This window comes from Sphaeramia orbicularis, chromosome 19, assembly GCF_902148855.1.
Source record: "Sphaeramia orbicularis chromosome 19, fSphaOr1.1, whole genome shotgun sequence".
NCBI classification, from domain to species: Eukaryota; Metazoa; Chordata; class Actinopteri; order Kurtiformes; family Apogonidae; genus Sphaeramia; species Sphaeramia orbicularis.
Genome location: NC_043975.1, coordinates 1,835,269 through 1,854,569, shown reverse-complemented (window position 1 = coordinate 1,854,569; position 19,301 = coordinate 1,835,269). Strand labels below are relative to the sequence as shown.

The 19,301-nt window shown below is 38.1% G+C and overlaps 1 protein-coding gene across 2 annotated transcripts in view; it reads right to left on the bottom strand.

The window, feature by feature from the left end:
* Positions 1-19,301, bottom strand: part of LOC115410089 (arginase-1-like) — a 45,243-nt gene that overhangs the window by 2,732 nt on the left and 23,210 nt on the right. Inside the window, exons 3-9 of one of the 2 annotated variants that reach the window (XR_003934050.1) lie at positions 18,097-18,271; positions 14,892-15,051; positions 14,248-14,342; positions 13,035-13,139; positions 11,964-12,100; positions 9,592-9,889; positions 6,118-6,125 (exon numbers count right to left, since the gene is read on the bottom strand). Coding sequence is in view for 1 of the 2 variants with exons in the window: in XM_030121530.1 (XP_029977390.1) it covers positions 9,726-9,889; positions 11,964-12,100; positions 13,035-13,139; positions 14,248-14,342; positions 14,892-15,051; positions 18,097-18,271 (836 nt within the window). In the remaining variant the exon portion in view is untranslated. Of the gene's footprint in view, positions 1-6,117; positions 6,126-9,344; positions 9,890-11,963; positions 12,101-13,034; positions 13,140-14,247; positions 14,343-14,891; positions 15,052-18,096; positions 18,272-19,301 lie in introns of those variants that run through there. The other variant, XM_030121530.1, reaches the window with a different exon arrangement.

The following is a 19,301-nucleotide window of genomic DNA, read 5'->3' as shown; positions in this document are numbered from 1 at the left end:
GACCACCTGGAACAGAAGCCACCACACCAACTCATTTTAAAGTAGAGATGAATCTACATTTATACCCAGTCTGACCAGTTTGTCCTCAAGGTTCAGGACCAGAGGTCGTGAACAAGGTTCTAATGGTGTTTGGATTTTTCATTCTAGTTTATTTAGTTTTATTTAGTTTTGACTTTTGTTTCTCTAATTCAGTTCGTTTTAATTAGTTTTTAGAGCAGGTTTGCTAGTTTTTATTAGTTTTTGTTATTTTCTAAATGTTTAGTTTTAGTTTAGTATTAGTTTAGTCGTCTCTTTTCTCTTCTTCTCTGTCGTCGTATTCAAATCAATCCCAGACAGGACTCTGCTGCTTTAGTCTCCATGTTTCCAGGTAGAGTGGGGACCAGAAGACGACTGGAAACCACAAGTGACGGACCGTTAAATATCATATGGTGACAGCAGAGAAAATTACTTGAGGGAAATAAATCAATTTATATCAATCTGATGTTGACAAAGACGAAAACGAAGGAAATTTTATCCATAATTTTTATAAGTTTAGTTAGTTTTGTAAACACACAATACAGTTTCAGTTATCATTTTTTTCTCTTAATTCTAATTTTTATTTATTTCAGTTAACGATAATGTTTTTACAATTCTAGTTTTCATCATTTCGTTAGTTTTCGTTAACGATAATAACCTTGGTTGTGAAGCTGCCGTCCTGTCCATTACGATATTTAAAAGGTGAGTCCACATGAAGACAAAGGTCTCATCATAACTGATATAGAGTCAGACAGAAGAACTTTACATGATTGAAATAGTGTTTCAGAATGGTACCTTCATCGTCAGATTTCTGCTGAAGTGATAAAAAATCCTGATGAAAACTGAAAAAAAAACAACAACACATTGAAAAATATTAAACACTCATGGAGTAAACGTACATGAAACAGTTTGACGGGATCATGGGATGTTTCCAGTGTAGAGACGTACCTGTCTGGACTCACCTGGACTCCAACTGAAGATGCTTCACTGTCAAATCTTGGCTGTTTATACCTGCACAAACACGGGTCGATGTCAGAACAGACCAATCAGAGCTGACCCAGAATGTTGATTTGAGTATTCAATAACATTTTACGCAAACATTGAAACCTCATAGCGATGGGTTATTTGTCAGCGCCTGAAATCTGATCTGTTTCTAAAACACACTGTCTTTATTAAAAACACTCCTCATGTGATCATGTGGATTCTGGAACCAGTGGTGGCTGACATTTGCTGGAGTGTCTGTAACTGTCGTAGATCAGACTTCCTGTCCGTTAATGTCCGTCACAAATGGACTCACTGACACAAGCACACGGACAACCCAACAGCAGCACCTCAGGTTTCAGTCTTTAACAGATTTATTATCAGATGAACTAGTAACAGACGAGGAACAGACAGCAGGTTGGTCAGGGCAGGAGGGGGGTCGTGAACCCGGGGATCCAGACAGAACCAGAGGGAGAGGCTGAGCTGTGGTCAGAAGACTGAAGGTGGGTCGAACCATCCAGGGCAGAGACGGACAGGCTAGGTCGGGTGAGGCGGGTCGATACCGGGGCAGAGGACAGGCTGTAGTCAGACGAGCGGGGGTTCAGGGAATCTGGGCAGGCGGGTCAAACCGGTTCAGGATCAGAGGTTCAGACAGGTTCCACTGGAGAGCTGCAAACGAGGTTCAACAATCTGGAGAAATACACACATACAAGGCAGTGGTTCTACAGACCCAGGCCTGATGAGCAGCAGCTGGAACCACAGGTGGAGAGAGGAGAGTAATGAGAGGAAAGGTCAGAGAGAGAGAGAGAGAGAGAGAGAGAGAGAGAGAGAGAGAGAGAAAGAGAGAGAGAGAGAGAGAGAGAGAGAGAGAAAGACAGAGAGAGAGAGAGAGAGAGAGAGAGAAAGAGAGAGAGAGAGAGAGAGAGAGAGAGAGAGAGAAAGAGAGAGAGAGAGAGAGAGAGAGAGAGAGAGAAAGACAGAGAGAGAGAGAGAGAGAGAGAGAGAAAGAGAGAGAGAGAGAGAGAGAGAGAGAGAGAACAGGACAGGCACAGATGTGATACTCACTGGGTATTTCTGGTGAACCGGACCACTGAGCCGGTTCTGAGATGCAGGTGGAACCTTCACCAGGGAGCCTGAGAAGTGCACCGACCTCCCAACATGAGGACCACCCACCCAGCCTCCCAATGTCCAGACCCCCAGGTCCAGGACAGAACCATCAAATCGAATCGAATCGAATTTTATTTCTATAGCACCAAATCATAACAACAGTTCTCTCATGACACTTTACATCTAGAGTCGGTCCAAACCAGACTGAAGCCACTTTCCAGAAACCAACAGAATCCTCCAGCAGTAAACACTAGTGAGAGGAGACAGAGGAAGGAAAAAGGACCTTTAACAGCAGAAACCTGGAGCAGAAGCAGACTGAGGAGGATGGACGAGTGACAGGAGGAGAGAGAGAGAGAAAGAGAGAGAGACAGGGGGAGAGGGGGGGAAGTAGGGGGAGACACATGGATGGAACTGATGAACAGAAAACTGAACTAGAACTGAGAAAAGGAGAACAGCTGGAGTTAGAATAAGTACTACAAATACTAGTACTAACAGTGGATATACTACTACTACAAATACTAGTACTAACAGTGGATATACTACTACTACAAATACTAGTACTAACAGTGGATATACTACTACTACAAATACTAGTACTAACAGTGGATATACTACTATTACAAATACTAGTACTAACAGTGGATATACTACTACTACAAATACAATTATTTAGATCACAGGTGTCAAACATGCGGCCCGGGGCCTGAATCCGGCCCACCAAAGGGTCCAGTCCGGCCCTGTGGATGAATGTGTGAAATGCCAAATTACACTAAGATATGAACAATCCTTTTAGTTCTGGTTCCACATTCAGACCAACATGATCTAAAGTGGGTTGGATCAGTAAAATACTTTTGTAATAACCAATAAATACTCACAACTCCAAATTTTTTTTCTTTTTAAATGTAAACATTTACTTTTAATTTCATTTTATTGCATATTTTTTATTATTTGAGCAACTTTTGTCCTTGTTGTCCTTGTTGCTAGTCACGGTGGTCATTTTGTTCATTGTTTTGTTCTTTTTAGTATATTTTTTGCATAATTTGTACTTTTTTGGTCATTTTGTTGTGTAAGTTGTTTATTTTGTTGATTGGTTTTATTCATTTTTAGTCCTTTTTTTTAATTTGTTCATTTTGTTCATTCTTTTGTTCATTTTTTTCCCATTTTGTTGCTACATTTGGTCATTTTTGTTAATTCTTTTGTTTATTTTTTAGTAAATTTCTTGCCTAATTTGCTTGTTTTGTTGCATAGTTTGATTATTTAGATCACAGGTGTCAAACATGCGGCCTGGGGGCTAAATCTGGCCCGCCAAAGTGTCCAGTCCAGCCCTTGGGATGAATTTGTGAAATGCCAAAATTACACTAAGATATTTACAGTCATTTTAGTTCAGGTTCCACATTCAGACGAAATGAATCTCAAGTGGGCAGGATTCAGTCAAATACTTCCATTATAACATATAAATCATGACAAATCCAAAATTTTCTCTTTGTAAATGTAAATATTTTCATGTATTTACACTAAAACAAAGAATAATTTCCCAAAAAATGTGAATAACCAGAACAAATATGAACAACCTGAAATGTCTTAAGAGAAGTCAGTACAATTTTAACAATATTATGTCTGTAAATGATCAACTGAAGCATAATATTGTTAAAATTGAAGTAAATTTTTCAGTTTGTTCATGTTATTCACATTGTTTGAAAGGATAGTCTGTAGATGTAAACATTTTCATCATGTAATTTTACTTGTTTCACTCTAAAACACAGAGGAAAGTTTGGAGTGGACATTATCTGTTATTATTTTCCTGGTTGGGCCCACTGCAGATCAAAGTTAGCTGAATGTGGAACTGAACTAAAATGAGTTGGACAGCCCTGGTTTACCTGAATATAAAGCCAATTGTTGACCTTTGGCTGAGGGTCTTCTAGGACCAGGTCCACTTAGTCACCCCCTAATGTTGGAACGTGGTGTTTGTTATGGGTGAACCTTGGCTGGTATGAGGATGTTGGACAGTCTGAGGGAGAACAGAACAGGATTTTAGTCCCTTTTCCTGAAAGTTTTAGACTCTGTAAACAAAGTGAATTTGATGTTCAAATGTTTAACAATCTCACTTTTCATTGACACAGTGTCTTTTTCTGATTGTGTTCTCATTCTGTGGTGGAGATGTTGACATGTTTTCACTAGTTCATTGGAAAAATGAAACAAAATATTATTTATATTTAGTTCAAGTTCAGCAGACTTTAATGTTTAAAAACCCTCTGGAGACTGAGCTCAGCTTCTGCAACTCATCACATGGTCGTTCTGCTGTTGCCATGGTAACACCACCATTTGACCGGTCAAGTACTACAAAGGAATGATACGCCGAAATCCACCACAATATTTTTTCACTACATTTTCTGAAGTCAAGAGGCATGTGTAAGAAAATTGTGAAGAAAAACATGTTTGAGCACAACACCAAAAAATCACATTTAACCTAATATACCCACATATCAAGTCATAGGGGGGTCATCTCCTCATGGGGGTCATCTCCTCATGGGGGTCTTCTCATGTGGGGTCATCACCTCATGGGGGGGGTCATCTCCTCATGGGGGGTCATCACTTCATGGGGGGGTGTCATCTCATAAGGGGTCATCTCCTCATGTGGGGTCATCACTTCATGGGGGGGGGGGTCATCTCCTCATGGGGGGGTGTCATCTCATGTGGGTTCATCTCCTCATGTGGGTTCATCTCCTCATGTGGGTTCATCTCCTCATGTGGGTTCATCTCCTTATCTGGTCGACTACGGGTCAGAGATCAGAAAGGAAAAGGAGGCTCCCAGATCTGGAACATGTGAGTAATCTTCATGTGACAGAAACAGAGGAAATGTCACTTTGGGTGAAATGCAGTTTTGTTCCAGTCTGTGGGTTTAAACCACACATCCTCAGACTTGTAAAGAAACATTGTTTTCTAATCCCTCTTGACTTCAGGACATTTTGTGGAGAATATTTTTAGTGGATATCAGCGTATCATTACTTAGTAGTACTTGACTGGTCAAATGGTGGCGTTACCATGGCAACAGCAGAACAACCATGTGATGAGTGGAGGAAGTGGAGCTCAGTCTCCAGAGGGATTTAAACATTAAAGTCTGCTGACGTTTCAATGTTGGAACTTGAACTAAAAACACAAGTATTTTGTTTCTATTTTTCCAACAAACTGTGTCAACATCTGTAAGAAAAAGAGACTGTGTCAATAAAAAGTGAGATCATTAAACATTTGAACTTTAAATTCTCTCTGTTTACAGAGAAGGGCCTAAAATCCTGTCCCCCTTAGACTGTCCAACATCCTTATGCTGCGTTCAAGGACGTTTTTTTTGAGCCTGTAAGTCACGATTTCAAACCACAACTCACAACTTTGTAACGTCCCAGGCAAGTCACACCAAAGTGCCCGAGCGCAAGGAATTGTGGGAATTAGATGTAAACAAACCAGCATGGTGGACCGTATGTTATGCTCATATATAGTCATTTCTATCGCCAAAGGTGTTTGTTCTTTGCTTATTTGATGGAAACAGAGGAGTTAAAACAGCGCATAAGGCAATAGAAGCTGTTCTCCCTTTGATGTTCTTTGAATGTTTGGATTCGTATTTGGGATGAGTTTACTCTTCCACTCACTGGACTGAAAACTAGCTAACTGTGTGGCTTTTATTCTTTTTTTAACATGTCCCAGACCTGTCCAGCAGAGGTCAGTGTTCACCTATGGAAGGATGAATCCTGTTCCTTCATCACCTCCTCAGACTCTTTCCATCATTGTCGTATATATTTTTGTTAGTTTGTTGTTTCAGTCTGTGTCTAAATGGAAACACACACACACACATTTACTGTATCAGGCTTCATCATAATCATGAACAGTTCTATACGTTCTACGTGGAGCTGTTTTCTGCCTTTCACAATAAGAGCTCCTTCTAGTTCTGATGTCATTCAACATTTGCCAGCGCAGAAATTAAATTTTTACTTCAGTTTTATTTGTAGAGCTCAGTATCACAACAAGGTCACCTCACAATCCTTTACAGAACTCACTGAAAAGGAAAATAAGCATCAGTAAGGTTCTGTTCTTTGTCTGCTGTATTTTAATTTTATTTACATATTTTTTCTTTCCCTCTTCATTGATGATGTTAATTGCCTGTTATAAAAAAGATGGCCATCAAGTTAAAAATAAATAAATAAATCCATAGTTAGTAATAGTAACAGTAGCAGTGGTAATAGCAGTAACAGTAGTAGTTCAGGAGTAGTAGTTTAGTAGTAGTAGTTGTAGTTTATTAGTCGTACTTTAGTAGTAGTAGTAGTAGTAGTAGTAATACCAATAGTAGTAATAGTAGTATCAGCAGTAGTAGTAGCAGTAGTAGTAGCAGTAGTAGTTTCAGCATTAGTAAGGTTCTCTTCTTCGTCTGCTATATTTTATTTTTATTTGCATATTTTTTTCTCTCTCTTTTCATTAATGATGTTAATGATGTTGATGTAAATAAATAAATAAATAGATAAATAAATTATATATATATATATATATATATATATATATATATATATATATATATATATATACACACACACATATATACACACACACACCACACACACACACACATATATATATATATATATATATATATATATATATATATATATATATATATAATTTTATTTTATTTATTTTTTTATTTATATTTATATAAATAAACAAACTAGAAAAGCACTTGGAGAGTGCAGACTTCCGCCAAGGTAGATCAGTGCCCCCCCCCCCCCCATCTCCACCAAAATTTAATCATTTCTTCCTCATGCCAGTGTCAGCATTTCCTGAAAATTTCATCCAAATCTATCCATAACTTTTTGAGTTATCTTGCACACAGACAGACAGACAGACAGACAGACAAGTAGACAGACAGACAGACAGACAGACAGACAGACAAACAGACAGACAGACAGACAAACAGACAGACAAACAGACAGACAGACAGACAAACAGACAGACAGACAGACAAACAGACAGACAAACAGACAGACAGACAGACAAACAGACAGACAGACAGACAAACAGACAGACAAACAGACAGACAGACAGACAGACAGACAGACAGACAGACAGACCAACGCTGGCAAAAACAGAACCTCGTTGGCGGAGGGAATAATTAAATAAACTAGTCAGTCAGGTAAGTGAACTCATCGTCTGTCTGTTTGTTCTTCTTGGCTGTGATTGGTCGCCCTGGTCCGATCTCCGCCTCCTCTTCTGACTGGTCCCCCCCCCCCAGTGTTTCCAGCAGGTCAGTTTTATTTTCCACAGGGACAGAATGTATGAGTCTATTTCAGCCTGGAGGTCGTTGACTGAGCGAACAAACACAAGCACAGTGACATTTCCAGCAGGACACAGCAGGTCTGAAGCAGCAGCCTGTGTGCTCCAGTCTGGAACAGGACTGGACGGACAGAAGCCACACATCTGACAAACACACACACACACATGAGAGGATGCAGTTAGGCGTCCCAGGAGTTTATGAAGACTTCTGAGGTGAACGATTTATGATGTTTTCAGAGGTTTTTCTAAAACAGTGGGTCCTAAACTGACAACATGAAGACGTGAAACCAGTGTTTTCACATTTAGCGACTCTGGGACCTGGTTTCAAAAAGCCGCAGTTTCAGTGTGGTTTCATGTGGACAAACGGTCTATCTGGTCCTAAAGTTTGGCAGATACGACCAAAACTGTCTTCGTATGGACAGGGCCTCAGACAAACAGAATGAATGAATGAATGAATGAATGAATGAATATTTATTTCAGTTATGTACAAAAACACATGCATATAAAAAAAACAAACAAACATAAAATTAACACAATTGATGACTGAAAAAGAAGCTGAAGCCAAAGGTTTATTTCTGCTTCTCCTTCTCCCATCCTTCCTCCAACTCCACACCTGAAGTTTCAGCAGAAAAAACATTAACACAAATTAGTCTACATCCAGTTTCTTAAGTCCCTCTGAAATCATGTGACTTTCAGAGTCCTGGAGAATCTGACAACTCAAAGCTTTTTTGAAACTCAACAGTGAGCTGCACAGTTTCAGTTCATCCTTCAGCTGGTTCCATAATCTGACCCCAATAACAGAAACACTGATATTTAACGTTTGTTCTGACTTTACATGTTTCAAACATAAACATCCCTCTTAAATTATGATTCCCTTCTCTTAACTTAAAATTTTTCTGAATACAAACAGGAAGACTTTTACTTTTAGCACGAAACATAATTTCCATTGTTTTTAAATATACAATATCAAAAACATTTAATAAACCAGATTCTACAAAAAATGCTAGCTTTTTTCTTTGGAGTTTAATTATCGGGTCTATATTAGTTTTATACAGATTGCCCCATATTTCCACACAGTCTGACATATATGACATTACAAGTGAACAAAACAGTATATGCAAACATTTCTTGTTTTAACAAATCTCAAGTTTTATAAAGAATCGCAACAGCCTTGGACATTTTACATTTGATACACTTCTATTTGTGGTTTCCAACAGAGTTTATGCTCAATAATCACTCCCAAAAATTTTGTTTCATACACCCTTTCAATTTCAATTCCATTAATTTTCAGTTTTATATCATAATTTACCCTAACACCACCAAAAAACATCCATTTTGTTTTATCTTCATTAAGTGATAACTTATTTAATAGCTTTATTTATTTATGTCAAACCTTTTTTTTTTAACTTGATCAATTCCTTTTCCACAGTTTCTAATATTTGTTTCATATTTGTCTCGAATAAAGCAAATTAGTATCATCTGCAATCTGCAAATTTGAACTCATTAGTTGCCATATGAATATAATTTAAATAGAGTATAAATGACTTAGGTCCCAGAACTGAACCTTGTGGGACCCCACATGTTACTTTTCTAAGTTGTGAATCTGTATTCTCCATTGTTACATACTGGAACCTATTTTTTAAATAACTTTTTAACCAGTTTTGTGCCACACCTCTTACGCCATACATTTCACATTTCTGAAGTAATATTGAATGATCAGTTGTGTCAAATGCTTTCTGTAAGTCGATAACAACACCAACAGTATGCTGTTTCTGATCCACCACTGTTAATAAAGTTTCTGTAAATTCCATTACTGCTGGAGATGTTGATCGATTTCTCCTAAACCCGTACTGATGATCATTTAGTATCCCATATTTATCAACGTAGTCATCCAACCTTGAAAGCTTTGACCCAAAAAAGTCCCAAAACCATTTTAATAAACAATAACTGCTTTAATCATCAAGAAAAAGTCACTATCATACACATCAAATATATCAGCATTTGCAATGTGTTCTTTAACAGAAACTGCTCTTTTTATTTGCACAAGAATCCTTAAAAACAGGACATTTTACACATTTTAAAAAGCTGCATTTCATTTAAAAAATACATATCTCGATTGTAAAATTAAATCACAAAGTGCATCTTTTTTCAGATTCATGTTTTCTTTTCCATCACGTCATCAGTAATAAACCACAGTGTGAGGTTCAGGGACATCATGTTAACAGCGTTTCTGATTGTGTTGCTCTGATCATAGACAGTGAAGGGGTTCGGTGAGACGTTCAGGTGCAGCGGGAGGGCTCAGTGTCACGTTAAGGCAGTGGTAATTGGTAATCGGGGGCGTGGTTTCCTTCACGCTGGCGCCCGAAGCAGCCGAGCAGCAGGTCGACGGCGGTGCCCACAGTGGACTGGACTTCCTGTTCAGTCTGTCCACGAAGGGGGTTGACCTCCACCATGTCCACAGCAGACAGACGACCTGCACACACACACACACACACACACACACACACACACACACACACACACACCAAGGTTATAATAGTAGGGGGGGGTGTTAATATCAAATACCACATTACCCCTGATTTTCTGATGCAACAAGATGTTCCAAACACTCCTGTGTAATTTTTTTGAAATTTTCATCCAAACCCCCCCCCCCCCCCCCCACACCCTCACACACACACACACACACACACACACACACACTCACACACACACACACACACACACACCACCCCCTCCCTGAAAATTACTTTTTTAACTCTGAAAACTGATGCCTTCCCAGTTTCTCCACTCTTTTGTCCAGTGCAGTGTATAAATCTGTTCATGATGGGACAGTTCATGATCTTGTCAGTGCCAGACTGTACCATAAGAGTACTGTGGACTAGGAACAGTCTGATGTCAAGGTCATGTTGGAGGTTAAAGGTCATGTTGGAGGTTAAAGGTCATGTTGGAGGTTAAAGGTCATGTTGAAGGTTAAAGGTCATGTTGAAGGTTAAAGGTCACCAAAACGACTAGTTTTTTTCAAAAATTCATACCATTCTGACATTTGATCAAATCTGTCCTCAGTTCTGTTCCTCTGGTTTCCTGGTGGGACCCCCCCAGGCCTTTGGCCCTTTACAGACACAGTACAGACTAAAGATTCAGACATGGACAGAACATTTGAATTTGCCGCCATTAGTGTGGAAACACTAGCACACATTTAGGAGGGAATCACTAACACTTTATTCATTCATTCATTTTCTGAACCTGCTTTATCCTCACTAGGGTCACAGGGGCGGAGCCTATCCCAGCTACCTATGGGTGAAGGCGGGGTTCATCCTGGACATGTGACCAGTTCATCACAGACTGAACATATACAGACAAACAGTCACTGTCACATTCACACCTGTGGGTGATTTAGATGAACCCATGAACCTATCAGAGCATGTGTTTGGATGGTGGGAGGAGCCAGAGTACCAGAGAGAACCCACGCAGACACGAGGAGAACATGTAAGCGCCACACAGAAAGGTCCCACCCCCATGGACTAAAGGTCCCACCCCCATGGGCTGGTGTTGGAATGGAACCCAGGACCTTCTGTCTGAGGCTCCAGGTCTATCCACTGCACCACTGTGTCGCCCACAACAGGACACATACATGTAAATGTCAGCGTCATGTGAAACTACCGTCTGTTCTTTGTTCATGTCTGTGTGGAGAATACATGAGGAAACAGTTGTGTTGAATGTCAGTTGTTTGTGGTCAGTAGATGTGTTCTGAGGACAGAACCTGAGCCCAACATTTGGAAGAACCCACATGAACAGCTTCATTCCATCAAATATGCATTTGGACCATTTGGGTGACCTTTGACCTGTAATTTGACCTTTCATAGTGCAAAGCACCCTGAAGATATGACATGTCTCACAAAAAAAAACATTTAAGGCCCAGCATGAGCAGATTACTACATTGTACTTTATCAAAAGTGAAGAAGGTTTGAAAGTTTTGGATTTTTCATTATAGTTTAGTTTTATTTAGTTTTGACTTTTTTTCTCTAATTTAATTAGTTTTAATTTGTTTTTAGAGCAGGTTTGCTAGTTTTTATTCATTTTCGTTATTTTCTAAATGCTTAGTTTTAGTTTAGTTTTAGGTTTTTTTTTCATATCTTTTCTCTTCTTCTCTGTGCTCCTATTCAAATCAATCCCAGACAGGACTCTGCTGCTTTAGTCTCCATGTTTCCAGGTAGAGTGGGGACCAGAAGACGACTGGAAACTACAAGTGAACACAAGTGACGGACCCTTAAATGTCATATGGTGCCAGCAGCTAAAATTGCTGAAGGGAAATAAATCGATTTCGTATCAATCCAACATCGACAAAGACGAAAAAGAAGGGAATTTTATCCATAATTTTTGTAAGTTTTAGTTAGTTTTGTAAACACAGTTTCAGTTCGTTATCATTTTTTTCTTTTAATTATAGTTTTGATTTATTTCAGTTAACGATAATGTTTCTACAATTCTAGTTTTCGTCCTTTCGTTAGTTTTCTGTAATGATAATAACCTTGGTCAGTATTTGTACTCACCTGTCTGACACAGATACTCAGTGACGTAAAGCCCCTCCCTGTAGGTCAGTCCTCCAATCACAGGCGTCCCTGTTGCCGGGGTAACAGACGGGTCGACAGCATCCACGTCATAACTCAGGTGAATTGGTTTCTGCACTCTGTAACAGACCAGTGTTACTGTGACTTTAGAAGAGGCTTTGGTTGGACATGTGTAAACGTACGTCTGGGTAAACTCTGGAACTCAAACATTTCCTGTTGTTTGTGTTTTTCATGTGGTTTCCAACGGTGACCACTGGTGCAGCAGGAAGATTATAGAAACGGACATGTTTTCATATTTTAAAAAAACATAAAAAACAACACAAAATCTTCAAGAATCACATTTTTTATTATTTATTCATTTATATATTTATTTATTTATATTTAAATTAGTGATAGTTAAGAAGACAATGTGGACAGAAAAACAACAACAACACATAAACAAAGGGACAATCAAACAAATAAACAAACCAAAACAATAACAACAGAGTAGTGACAAACAACAACAATGACAACATCATATTACAATGAAAAAGATAATAAATGTAAAGAGCAACAAAAGAATAGAGAAAAGGGGAAGAGGAGATAGAAAGAAAGAAAGAAAGAAAGAAAGAAAGAAAGAAAGAAAGAAAGAAAGAAAGAAAGAAAGATAGATAGATAGATAGATAGATAGATAGATAGATAGATAGATAGATAGATAGATAGATAGATAGATAGATAGATAGATAGATAGATAGATAGATAGATAGATAGATAGATAGATAGATAGATAGACACACTCACATACACACATACACACACCTATACACGCACACACAGAGATACACACACAAACTCTCACACACACACACACACACACACACACACACACACGCTGTGAGTTCTTCCAGTATTATACTACAGATGTGTAAACATGTCCGTTTCTGATCACATGCTTTGTCTTTGTTCTGCTGCACCAGTGGAACCAGCTGAAAAACCATTCCAAACCACAGGACCTCTTCCAGAAGCACCAGTTCTGCTTCAGTGTTCCCACAGGTCCGTTTCAGAGGGTCTTACTTGTCACACAGGTAGTCGCAGGTTTGCTCCATGACCCTGGAGATGCCCAGCTGATCCACCTCTGTCATGGAAAAGGCCTTCACACCCAGGAGCTTCAGGATGAAACTGGGACCACATCAGACCGACACAGACACAGACCAGAAGAAAACCCTGTTCATGTGTGCACTAGTAGGACCAGTGGTTCCAGACCTGTTCTGGCTCATCACCCCATTTTAGGATCACACATGTCTGACGACCCCAGACTTTCACAACAGAGACATTTTTTTTGCTGAAATTAATTTTATGTTCCTTGGTCAGAATATGTCCAGTCAGTCCAGCTGTGATTTACAAGGCTGACAATTAAAACTGAACGAACAAGAACTGAAACTGTGAATTATAAAAGAGCTGCAGCATCTGGACCGCCAGGGGTCTGAGCCGATTTTGGCTCTTTTTGACTTCTTTTGGTTTTGTCTTTACATACTATATAAAGAAATGTTTACTATCCCCATGTTTGGGATCTTTTTTTTTCAGCACAACTTCATCTATATCATCTGCCTATTATTGTTTCACTTTAACCTACAATAAAAACACAAAAGGACAAAAAATACACAAAAAATATAAAATCCGATTTGAAAAATGTATATAATTTATTGCATAAATAACACAAAGATGCTTCATGAACCTTTTCAAAGACTTTAAAAGTGAATATTGGTTCCAAATATTAAGTATATAAAATAAAATTGTAATAAATTAAAAATATACTCAAATATTTGACCTAAAAGCAGATCTTTACATAAGCGTTTTCTCCAGTTTTCTCAGTCAATTACTAGAAATTCCAGGTGACCCCATGTGGGGTCCCGACCCCAAGGTTGAAAAACACTGAGTTGCAGTCTACGATTAGAGTTCATCTGTGGGTAAAAACAGAGAAACTGCAGCTGAAGTACCACCAACCAAACCTCCACTTTTACCCATGAACTCATCCAAAAATGTAACAAAAAAAAACAGCTCCTTGAAAACCAGCGCTGTCAACACTGCAGTGCATTCTAGTGTCTATGGCAGTGGTTTTCAACCTGGGGGTCGGGACCCCACATGGGGTCGCCTGAAATTTCTAGTAATTGATAAAAATAAAAACTTACTAATAAAAATATATGGTGAGTTGAGAAAGACAATCCCACATTTCCACAATTCCCACATTTAAGGACTTTATAATAAAGCAGATAAATGAGGCTCTTACTGCTCTGCCGGATCCACGTCCCTCAGTCCGATGTAAACCAGGTTTTTGGCCGAAACGCACGGTTTGATCCACGAGAAGTTCGGTAAAGTGGGAGTCTGAAGAACGACAAACAGGTCAAACAGTTGTTATGAGGTGGTGGGAGTTAAAAAATGAGCTAAAAGTAAAAAGAAGCTGGGTGGAAAACAAAAACAACCAACATAAAACAATGAATTTGAAATGTAAAAAAATACAAAAGGATGGAAACTATTTAAAGCCAAATGAAAAGAACAAAAAACAAATGTTACGAAGTGAAAATATCGTAAAACAAATGTAATAAAAAGAAAATATAAGGGAAAAATGTAAGATGAAAATATAAAATGAAACAAAGTGAGAATGTAAAAGAAGTGACAAAGTGATGATGTAAAAAAACTAAAAATGTACAAAACAGTGAAACTAGCAAAAAACAAACAAACAAACATGCAACAAAGTGAAAATAACAAAAAAAATTTAACAGTGAAAATGTAAAAGAAAAGTGAGAATGAGGTAAAAAAAAAAAAAAAAAAGGACACGTAACATAACAGTGAAAATAACACAAAAAAGAACGTAACAATATGTAAACGACAAAAACCAATAAAAAACACACACAGGACGTAAACATGGCTGACCTTTGACCTGAGCTCTCGCAGTAGGAAGGACATGGGCTGTCCGTGCAGGTTTCCCGTCTCCGTGGTCATCGGCGTGTTGATGTCAGCGTGTGCGTCCACCCACACCACGCTCAGCTCTCCCACCGCCGCCGCGTGGCCGTGGATGGAACCGATGGCCAGGCTGAGTACGGAAACAGCAACATGCTAACGACACGCTAATGACACACTGATGTCAAAGTAACAACACACTAACAACACACTAACAACACGCTAACAACATGCTAATGACACACTGATGTCAAACTAACGACACACTAACAACATGCTAATGACACACAAAAAACACACTAACAACACACTAACAACACGCTAACAACATGCTAATGACACACTGATGTCAAACTAACGACACACTAAAAACATACTAATGACACACTGATGTCAAAGTAACAACACACTAACAACACACTAACAACACGCTAACAACATGCTAATGACACACTGATGTCAAACTAACGACACACTAACAACATGCTAATGACACACTGATGTCAAAGTAACAACACACTAACAACACACTAACAACACACTAACAACATGCTAATAACACGCTAACGACATGCTAATGACACACTGATGTCAAACTAACGACACACTAACAACATGCTAATGACACACTGATGTCAAAGTAACAACACACTAACAACACACTAACAACACGCTAATAACATGCTAACGACATGCTAATGACACACTGATGTCAAACTAACGACACACTAACAACATGCTAATGACACACTGATGTCAAAGTAACAACACACTAACAACACACTAACAACACGCTAACAACATGCTAATGACACACTGATGTCAAACTAACGACACACTAACAACACGCTAATGACACACTGATGTCAAAGTAACAACACACTAACAACACGCTAACAACATGCTAATGACACACTGATGTCAAACTAACGACACACTAACAACACGCTAATGACACACTGATGTCAAAGTAACAACACACTAACAACACACTAACAACACACTAACAACACGCTAATAACACGCTAACGACATGCTAATGACACACTGATGTCAAACTAACGACACACTAACAACATGCTAATGACACACAAAAAACACACTAACAACACACTAACAACATGCTAATGACACAAAACACACACTAACAACACACTAACGACATACTAACAACATGCTAACAACACGCTAATGACACACTGATGTCAAACTAACGACACACTAACGACACACTAACAACACACTAACAACATGCTAATGACACACTAACAACACGCTAACAACACACTAACAACATGCTAATGACACACTAACAACACACTAACAACAAGCTAATGACGCACTAACAACACGCTAATGACACACTAACAACACACTAATGACACACTAACAACACACTAATGACACACTAACAACATGCTAATGACACACTAACAACACGCTAATGACACACTAACAACATGCTAATGACACACTAACAACACACTAACAACACGGTAACAACACACTAACAACATGCTAATGACACACTATCAACACACCAACAACATACTAACAACATGCTAAAAAACATGGATGACACTAACAACACATTAACAACACACAGGTGACACGCTAACAACATACTAACAACACACTAATGACACACTAACGACACACTAACAACATGCTAACAACACGCTTACTATTGTGATTGTGTACTCTAATTACTATTGTGATTGTGTACTTTAATTACTTTTGTGATTGTGTACTCTAGTTATTCTGATTGTGCACTCTAATTACTATTGTGATTGTGTACTCTTATTGCTATTGCAATTGTGTACTCTTGTTATTGGTATTATTGTGTACTGTAATTACTGTTATTACTATTACTTTGGTTCTTTGGGATTACTGTGTACTCTGTGTCCATTCGAGGCTGAAGTGGCGGCTGGAGTTGACTGAATATCATGGATGCGTCTGTTGCATCAGCGTGAGCGTGTGTTGGTTTATTATTGACAGAATGTGAACCAACTGTTTCCAAAGTCAACAAATCACAGACCAACACGTGAACGTGAAAGCACGTCTGAAGAAGCCGAACCCAGGAGGAACAGACGCTTTATTCCAGTCAGTCGTCTGTAAACCACTGGGTTCTGTCTAATCAGCCTGGAATAATGAGACTTTTCACACAAATGAGACAAATATTTACAGGACAAAGCTTCAGAAATATGACCCTTTCATGCTGCGTCTTCATTACATACGAATATGAACCATGTTTTTAGTGGATTCTCTGTAGTTTGAAACCAATTATTTGTGGTTTTCAAGCATAAAGTTATCAGTTAACAGAAAGAAAAGGACGATGATAATCAATTTTCAATCAAAGAGCTCAATATTTACAGAATTCAGCTTCTGAAATATGAGAATTTGATGGTTTACTTCATCACATCCTGCTGTAAGAATATTTTTAGTGAAATTTTGTTCTTTGATAGTAAATTGTGAACAATTTTGTGAATATAAAAACTTTGATTTGAGTATTTACAGGATTAAGCTTCACAAATAGTATAAACCATGTTTTTAGTCAATTCTTTGTAGCTTGAAAAAAACAAATATTTCAAATTTTTAAACATAAAATTGTTGTTGATTTGCAAAAGTAAGTTTATTAGTTGATGAAAAAAAAAGAATTTGGATAATTATTGTAGTTATTAAAAAAAAAGCCAAATATCTGCAGGTTTCAGTTTGTGTTTTGTGTATTTTTTATGTTTTACTTCATCATACCCAAGTAATTTTTTATTCTGAAACCAAATTTTTGTGATTAAAAAAAAAAACAAACAAACAAACAAACTTTTTAATAATAATCTGAAACTATGATTGTATTAATTGAAGGAAATCTGATTTTTTTTTTTTTTTAATTTTTGCTCCAAGATAAAGAGACAAATATTTGCAGATTCCAGCCTCTTAACTGTGACACTTTTTTCTATTATATCTGATAATAAACTCTATATCATATGTTTTGAACTGAAATGTGAACATTATTCATCTAAAAATATTAAAGTAAAGGTAAATTATTACAGAAAATATCTCAGTGTGATGTTGATTGTAGAGTTTTTCATTGGTTTTCCTCTTAAACTCCTCAGATTTATCATGTGACCCTTAAACCTGTCCATTTACCCACAATCCCCTGCTCTCAGGTGTAGACGCCCACCTGTGGTCTCCTCCCAGCATCACAGAGGTGTGTCCGTCCTTCTTTATGGCGTGCACCGCCTCCGACAGCCTCTGGTTGGCGCTGCCCACCGCCTTTGCGTTCTTCACCACGCCCACCGGCTCGTCGTCGGCGAACTCCTCGAACTGCAGATTCCCATAATCCTTCACTGCACAGCCTGTTCACACAAACAGGAAGGTCCAATAAAATAAAATAATCTGAAAACTAAAACCTGTCCAAACTCCTCTGTTCATTTCAATGGGATGATGTTCTGAAAACAGGCAAACACACTTCACCATAGCAACCATGGAAAAGACATTATTTCTATTTTTACATAAAATTACTTTGTCTTAATTGTTAAATCTTTGTGATTTAAGGTTTAAATATGCAGCAGGAACTAAACATTTCTGCTGAAATTTATGTTTTTGTTGTTACTAGAAAAACACTGATCATATACATATACATACATCGCTCTCTCTTTTTCCCCTTCTCTACTCTCTCTCTTTAATCCCAACTGGTCAAGGCAGACGGCCATCCTCCAGGAGTCTGGGTCTGCTCCAGGTTTCTGCTGTTAAAGGGAAGTTTTTCCTCGCCACTGTCACCAGTCACAAGTGTTTGCTCCAGGAGGATTCTGTTGGGTTTCTGTAGAATTGACTTAGAGTCTGATTTTGACCAACTCTATGTCAAGAGATAACTTTTTTGTGATCTGGCGCTATATAAATAAAATTTGATTGATTGAGTGATTTAATTGGTTTTCCCCTGTAAGTCGCTTTGGAAAAAAGCGTCTGCCAAATGCGTAAACATAAACATAAACATAAACATACATGCACATATATGCATACACACATATACATACCCATGCACATATATGCATACACACATATACTACATACCCATGCACATATATGCATACACACATATACATACCCATGCACATACACAAATTGAAATTGAATTGGATGTTTTTTTCCCAGTATATTCACATTATGATCATTATATATAATCTTTTTGTTCTTTGAAGCCATATTAGTGTGAACTTTGTTAATATTATTGTTTAGATCTGAAACTATAAATTGATCAGATGTTGGATGGAAATTAATTCTGATGAAAGATGAATTGTTTCAACAATTTTTTAAGATAAAAAGACAGATTTGCAGATGTCAGCCTGTTGACTATGAAAGAATAATATTAAAAATAAGAATAAAGCA